Source organism: Myotis davidii, unplaced genomic scaffold (assembly GCF_000327345.1).
Source record: "Myotis davidii unplaced genomic scaffold, ASM32734v1 scaffold192, whole genome shotgun sequence".
In the NCBI taxonomy this organism is placed as follows: domain Eukaryota; kingdom Metazoa; phylum Chordata; class Mammalia; order Chiroptera; family Vespertilionidae; genus Myotis; species Myotis davidii.
In genome coordinates this window covers 105,827-114,031 of record NW_006284346.1, presented here as the reverse complement: position 1 = coordinate 114,031, position 8,205 = coordinate 105,827, and the positions used below count along the sequence as shown (strand labels likewise).

Genomic DNA, 8,205 nt, shown 5'->3' with positions numbered 1-8,205 from the left:
CCCAAGGAAGGACGTCTGGTCTAATTAGCATATTATGCTGTTATTATTATAGATATTAGGGATTTAACCTACATCCAGTTCTTCAACAAATGCTGCTAAATCTTCTTTCCAAAGATCTGAAGGAGATTTTCTTTTAAGATCATTGACCTCTCGCCCCTATGATAAAAAAAGTAGTATGATTTTAAACATCCGATAATAGGAAAAAAATGTATAAACGGTAAATCAAAATACTTCTTTTTGAAAAAAGAAAAACAAAGATATGGATAGCACTGAAATAGTTTCAAATTATTTAACCCACAAAAGTTCATACTTTTGAATCTCTCTGTTTAATCAGTTCTTCAACTTTTTCTTTAGTAAGAGACCACAGAGACATATTTAAAATATAATTAAAATCAGGGCCTGAAGGAGTTCCTGAATCAGAGGAACTATCATCATGCTGGTTTTGTGTTTCTTCCTCTTCTGTTGCCTGTAAAAAATAATAAACTTTGTATTAAAGTCCTGTATAGCATCAAATCATTGTTGAATTTTATCGAATACGGATTTTAAAATTCCATTAATGCTATATTCTTAGTGCTACATCTTCAGTTAGTGGAGTTATTTTAGATTATCTGCAAAATTACCTAAAAATATATTTCCTATAAAAAGCTTAAATGTTCTAAAAATGTATAATAAAGTCTTCAAAAGGAGTGGTATATTCAGTTCCTATTCATCCAGGAATGTGATAAAAAATTAACTGTATTGCCCAGGCACTATAATTCACAAAATGAGAAGACACAAAATTAACAGAGTGGAACTAAAGTTTTATCACTGCATCTTGTCAAATTTTTATATCAGTGAGTGAATGAACAATTTGAAACCCAAAATAAATGTCACTTGTGAAAAATGTTTTACAGTTATACTAAATATGCTAAGGTACAGTCAACTCTCTAAGGATGAATTCTTGATAAAAATTCTCTAAGCAAGACTAATCATGTAAGGACTAAGAAAATTCACTTAAGAATTTAAGAGCTGTTGAGTAAAAGTCTGAATTATGAGGACTATTCTAAAGTTTGACTCATAAGGTCTTTTTCACAAGAAAGGATTGCAATAAAAAATCCTCATGCTAATATCAAATTTCAAAATGCAATGAATTTAATAGAAATTGTAGGTGACATTACCTTTAAATCTTTTTAAATAATAATAGCCATTACATAAAACTGCATCTAAATTGTTTAAGGCACTCAGATAATTAAAAATGACTGAGTTAACCATGACACTCCATTAAACAAAAAAGTTCACTTTTGGTAACCAAAAGAGAAAAAAAAGTTTTACAATTTAAAATGTTCAGTAAAATAATACATATAAACAAAGTCAAGTTTAAGTAAGTATACTTTAGAAACAAAAGGATAAAAGTGAAAAATTGCAAAGCAAGAGGCCGCATTACATAAACAAACTATAAAATTATGCAACAGCAGCCAAATAAGGAATACTGTTGTTCGGCTGATAGATCATTAATAGATACCTGGATAACTTGTGATAAGTTTTTAAAAAGTTCATCATGAAACAGTGTGCTGCTATGGAATATTTAGGTTGTTACACTACTAAAAAATACTATTAGAGTGTCATAAAATCCTGCTTAGACCCACACTTTACAAGTATATTTGCTCTAGGTTTTGATGACACTGGAGTGTTATTTATTAGCGAGCACTCCAAAATATGTTTATCTATCATTGTTAACACGAAGGTGACTAAGGATACTTTCAGAAATAAAAATATAAATACACTTTTCAAGGTTCAATGACCAAATTCTACTATGATTTTGAAGAGGAAAAAAACCCAAAATACTATAATCTTCTAATTATCTGTTTTATAATTCTCTCTTCTCCAAATTCTACACAATAGGACAGGCTTTTAAGGGTGCTTCTTTTGTTACTTGAACCCACAAATGGAACCCACAAAATGAACCCATGACCAAGATGCTGAGCAAATTCTGATGGTGGCAATGAATGATTAAAACCAAGTACTAGGTTTTATCTATGAAGTCTATTTCCAACAGAAGGGCATTCTCAAACTCTAAACACATATCTTTTAAAACTAAGCATTAAATTCATTAGCTCACTAGTTGATTTTTTTTACGACAAAAATTAAACTAACAGTGATACAGAAGGGCAAATTAGTATATAAACTATAATTTGGGGGTTACGAATGCAATAAAACACATTGAAAGGAAAGCAAATGCTTGTTAGGTTATCTTAATTCTGAATGATCCCTATCTTATCCTACCCCTTTTTCCTCAAATGATGAATAAGCCTGTTATCTTACTATGACTTGCAAAATATATAATTTATTCAAATTTTTCTCACTCTAATATATAGCATTCTAATAACTGTTCAAAATTGAAAAAAAGCTATAATAGTGTAAATGAAAGCAGCATTTCAATACAGATTGATGAAAAATCTGAAAAACATTATGGTTGAGAACTCATAAGTATAGGGAAGTTTAAAGTTTCAGTTCAAGTTATGTCACATAATCATAACTGTATTTTAAAGATGCTAGCACAGTACCATATGTACACAATAGTCTAATTAAGTATCAAAAATTAATCATTTCCAATTTTCTTCCTTTTGTACATTTGTGTTCTCAATCACAATGTTGTATTGCCTTTCTAAAATTTTCCTTTAATTATGCATGACAGCAAGAAACTAATTCTTGAGAGGAATCTCAAAGTTCAATATTCCATTCACTGAACTAATATTAGTACTTTATGATCTAAAATGGACAATTTAATTAAAAACATCAGACTTTTAATCTCAAGTTCCAGGGTTTAAATCTCCAGCCAAAGATCTAAGCACAGGACAGAATACAGATGGTGCTTGATAAATACTATAAGATCAAACATTTTGTCTCTACTCTTCCCAGAAAAAATTGAAACCAGATCAAGTGAATGGTGACTGGATTACGATGCTGTGACCAGAGAATGACCAATGTAAACTTATTTATGTACTACCAGTATAGTTCCCAGATAATATGCATGCAGCTCACAAAAACCACCACCATAACTGACACCCTTTAATGGCAGGCTCAGAAAAAAGGCCAAGGAGACTGAGCTACCTTCTCACACCTGGAGTCATTTCTCCAGGCCCTGGTTGAGTCACACTGGCCAAGTGCTTTGTGGTGGGTGTGCACTGCAAATTCCTGTACTGTATCTGTTCTGTGGATAAACAGAAGACTTCAGTCTCCAAACAGACAACTTAACACCTTAAGCAGTACTAAATTTAAATTTTAAGGGTTGGGTTTTTTGTTTGTTTTGGAAGTTGCTTTTAAAAGCTTCTCTGAATGTCTTGTTCTGCAAATGATTACCTTTTCTTGTGCTTCTTTCCAGGCTTTCACTGGGTCAGATTCATAACCTCTCTGGACTAACATTTGAATCAAATCTTTCTTTGACCTATTCTCTATGTGAGGGAAAAATAAAGTTAGGATCAAGAAAAGAGATTCAATTTGTATTTGTTTATATTCTACTGATAAAAATGTCTTCTATTTAATAAAGATTTTTTCCATTTTAACTAATGTTTAAATTTTTAAAAGTTGTGTCTTACCTATGGTAATTTTCCCTTGTATCTTCTCTAAAATGAAACGAGCTTGATTGTTAAGCTTTGTAGATTCTGCTCCCAACATCCCTACAAGCCACTCCTTACGTAAACCATAATAACTTAATCGTAAATCAAAGAATTCTTTCAAAATGTCTTGCACAGTTTCATATTTCTTCAGACATCCCATATGATCAAAGAGTACCTAATAAGCAAAACACAAAATTTTTGAAGATTACATAAATCTGTACTGGTATTTTTAACTTATGTGACATCTACAGTATTTAAAATCATAATACACTTATTTAAACACACACTACCCCTAAAAGCCAAAACTACTAAGTACATTTCTGTAAATATTCCTTTAGTGACTCTAAGAAACTGATGAACTCAATTCTCAAAACTGTGAAAATATTTTAAATAAAAATATTTCTGAAAGATAAATATAGGTTCTTTAAAAAGGTTCTTACTTAATGTGGCTATAAAACCACCTAAGAAAAAAATGTTTCCAACTAAAAATAAACATATTTTATCTTTAACTTTAAAATTTTTAAATCTACAAGTCCTCCCTCCTATATACTCAATGCATGTGCATTTGCCTCTTTGTTTTTATAATTGTGCTATAATTCACCCAAACTTCCTCAATTATTTTTTTGAAATTTTATTTCTTCTCTATCCTTTTACTTCTTTTTTCCATCAGCTTTTCTTGACATTTTTTATGGCACTCTTTCTCAGACACTGTACAATTGCTGTATTTTTCTTTTACTCTTCTTTAAATCTAAAAGCTAATGGGAATGGATGGGGATGGGACAAGGGTAATCATAAATATTAACTTCTTATCTTCCTCTACAACTATATATAAACACAAATACACAAGTTTAATAGGGCAGATTGGAGTTATGAGGAGATAAGAACTTCATAATTAAAATGCTAATGGGACAGGCATAAGGCAGATGAAAAGCCTGCAACAATCACTCTCATAACTACCTTTTAGTCAGTATGTGCATCCTGAATGTTCAAGCACAGATGCACAAATGCACAGTTGGGATTAAGAGTAGTAGATAACATAGAGGAAAAGAAATAAATGTACAAAAAAATGTATGGGGGGAGAAGAGGGAAGTGTATTCAGAGTTAACTATAGCCACTCCCATCATGAAACCAATTACAAATATCCAACATATGGCATGCGAGAAAAGTTAAATTAATAGCAAATCTTAATAATTACCATGGAATTACAAGTAAGAGTAGTTTGAAGTTTAAAAACTTTGTGCAATCCAGCAGCTTCTGCTTGTGCTAGTTTCTCTTCAGTCATTTTCACCACAAATTTCACAGTTGTATCAGTATGATATTCTTTATAATCAGAAATTAATGCTGGTGTTTTATCTGTTCCATTTAGCATAGGTTCTAAAACCTGTTCTTTGTATACCTATAAAAGATTTAACAATAAGTAATGCTTTTCATGACACACTCATTCTCATACCACAAGACATGCAATTTTTTAAAAATTATCAGTTCCTGTGGGGGGTAGGGGGGAGGCAAACCTCCATCACTGTCATCTCATGCCCAGTCACTATAGAAGACAGTATATGGTCATCTCAATAGTGAAAGAAGATATGCAAGATAATGGTTCTGATCTGCTAATACTCCACAAGGCAAGGGAACCACTGAGGGTATAAAGACAATGAGGGAACTGTATTCAGAGTTAACTATATCAACTAGAACTGACAAGAGAAGACATGCATACCTTTAGATTTATAACAGTTGATAATGACATGAATATTGGCCATATTTATAAGGGTTCAAAACTATTTCTTACATACTCTTCTAGTCATTTCAAGATATACAAATAGTCTCTTTAAAGGGTAGCTTAAGCCTAGCTTTCCTAGTGGTTGAGCTTGGACCTATGAACCAGGAGGTTGAGGTTCGATTCCCGGTCAGGGCCTATGCCTGGGTTGCAGGCTTCATCCCCATTGTGGGGCATGCAGGAGACAACCAATCAATGACTCTCTCTCCTCATTGATGTTTCTAGCTCTCTGATCCTCTCCCTTCCTCTCTGAAATCAATAAGAATATTTTTTAAAAATCTAAATGTTGAATAACTTAAGCTAAGTTAAAAAAACTTTAAAATTACATTTAAATATTCAAAGCACAAATTCAATAGAATGGTTCAGAAATGTATACAGGAATTTTAAAACACTATACAGACTTAAGACAAAGATGGAATCATGCATATTCTTACCAGAAAGAACTACTTAATGCAATCCCTCTTTACAGACAGCTCACATACTTAAACTAACCTGTGTCCAAGTCCTAACTGGAAGCTCTGTAATCTCTACTGTGTTTCTATCCACCACAAAAATTTCACCACTGACTGCATATTGGTTCTGACCAAGTTCTTGGATGGTTCCTTTAAAGTTTTTGTAGTTTGGAAGCTGCAGAGAAAAATAAAAATAACTTAATGCTTTGACTTCTGTCCTATGTGCCAATACTACATTTGAATGCTTCGAAGTCTGTGGTCTACTGCTATTGACAGATAAACATGACTGAAACTCAATTCCTCATCCTCCTAGTCCCTCTCCAAATTTAAAAAAAAAAAAAAATCACTCAGTCTTGAATTCACAGCTTCTGTTAAAATAATCTATTCCCCAATTGCAAAACCTTAGAATCATCTTTCTTTGTCTTCCTAGAATAGTACTTTTTATCCCCTAGCTTATTGTCTCCACACCTCCTTTCCCCCTAGATTAATAACCCTTTCATTTCCAACTGCTTGGATATTATTTTGAAAGCCTTCCCCAGTCTTTACCCAATCTAACACTCTACCATTCCTCCAATGATTTGCCTTCCAGAGCACTACCCTTCTTCCACATTCGCTAGAATATTTTGAATATCCTTACTTTCACTCATTCTATCCAGCAGCCCTAACACATATTAAGCTCCACACACCCCATTCACTTATATAAATGTAACTCATCTTTCTCAGCCTAATTACAAGTGCTCTCTCTCCCTCTTTTAAAATCCATATTTGTTATATCACTAAGAAGTTGGGCATGTGGCACAGGACATTTCTTCTGGCACAATGAGCAACTATCTTTTGTCCCTGCAAACTTCATGCCCCAAAGTCTTGTGTTGACAACAGATTATCTTTTTGAAGACAGAGATCACAATTTTTTCTCTCACCACTTAGCACGTTATCTCAAAGATCAATAAATTGGTGAAACAGATCGGTAAGTAAGTAGATATATTAGGTACACAAGAAGCACTGGTCAAATACATGGACTAAAATACCCTAAAATGTATCTAAAAGGATGAAAATAAATGCTATAATCATAAAGTAGTTTGATGGCTTCTGTTATAAATATTTTGGCAATATAAAGTATTTAAGGTGGAAAACATTTTGGGTAAACCTGAGTAATCATACACATAATCTAATTTTTGTTTTCTTTTAAAATACAAAAATGAAATAAAACTTGGCGGGAAATACAATAAAATATTAAGTTTGATTCTCCATGGTGGGTTTATTAAGTACATTTCCCTCTTTGCTTATTTGTATTTTCTACAATGAGCACTACCATTTTGTAAGAAAAATACAATATAACCTTTACTTAAGTATCATGAGAAAAAGAAAATTTCCAGATGATTTTTAAATCATGTGGAAGAGTGATAGACACTTTCTTGAGAGGTTTCTCTTGAGTGGCGTTTTGGGAAAGAACTAAACACAGTGAATGGTATAGGGGCAAAATTTAAAAATATCAGGGGTACATTAAAATATATACAATGTGTTGTTAAGCATGGGTCAGTAGTTTAGAAATATATGCTAAAGTTACATAACTTTGTCATAAAAACATTATTCTCTATATACTTTAGATACGAAAGCCTGAAATACTGAGTATTTGTATATTTCAATAGTGTTTCCCCATAAGCCTTATCTCTAGGTCCAGGCTTTTTCCAGCTTGTATCTTTTACAATAAGCAAATATCAAATTGTATACTAATAAAGTAGTTATTGTCTATAATATGTTCTAAAATAAAAATGGTTCCATTACTTTTTTAAAATGACTGGACTTTGTAGTTTACACGTTGTTTTTTTAAATAAACAATATAAGCAACAAATTCTAAATAATTACCATGGGATGAGGATCCAAGCCATCTAGCATTCTTCTGACATTGTTTACAATTTCTCTAGCATCGTAATTGGGTAGTTTACAAGCCCATCCAGTACCAATGCCCTCAGCACCATTTATTAAAACCATAGGAATTATGGGAATATACCACTCAGGCTCTACCCGTTGATTGTCATCATAAAGGAACTTAAGCAGGTTGTCATCTACAATAGGAAAAAGCCGTCTTGCTAAAGAGCTAATAAAAGAGAAAAAATATATGGAAAAAATGTCATGGTTTTTGGAAATAAAATTGTATACATAATTAAAAACTACATTTCAAAAAAATATTTTTAAAAGAGTGCATTTTTAAAATTTTGATAACACGTGCTTCACAGTAAAACTGACCTAGCCTTATTACCAAATATATTTCTCTGAGGCATAAAGCTAGAATAAGATAACCCAATTTTACTTCCATACTTACCTACCTAAATTCTTAGTATTGATAAATAACTTTTTAAGAATTTCCTCTTACTCTGTCTAA

At 32.1% G+C, this 8,205-nt stretch overlaps 1 protein-coding gene across 1 annotated transcript in view; it reads right to left on the bottom strand.

Moving 5' to 3' along the window:
- Positions 1 to 8,205, bottom strand: part of TOP2B (topoisomerase (DNA) II beta) — a 55,781-nt gene that overhangs the window by 14,028 nt on the left and 33,548 nt on the right. The window contains exons 17-23 of the mRNA XM_006754667.1: positions 7,689 to 7,920; positions 5,863 to 5,997; positions 4,792 to 4,992; positions 3,576 to 3,771; positions 3,340 to 3,431; positions 311 to 466; positions 73 to 156 (exon numbers count right to left, since the gene is read on the bottom strand). Of these exons, the coding sequence (XP_006754730.1) occupies positions 73 to 156; positions 311 to 466; positions 3,340 to 3,431; positions 3,576 to 3,771; positions 4,792 to 4,992; positions 5,863 to 5,997; positions 7,689 to 7,920 (1,096 nt within the window). The remainder of the gene's footprint in view (positions 1 to 72; positions 157 to 310; positions 467 to 3,339; positions 3,432 to 3,575; positions 3,772 to 4,791; positions 4,993 to 5,862; positions 5,998 to 7,688; positions 7,921 to 8,205) is intronic.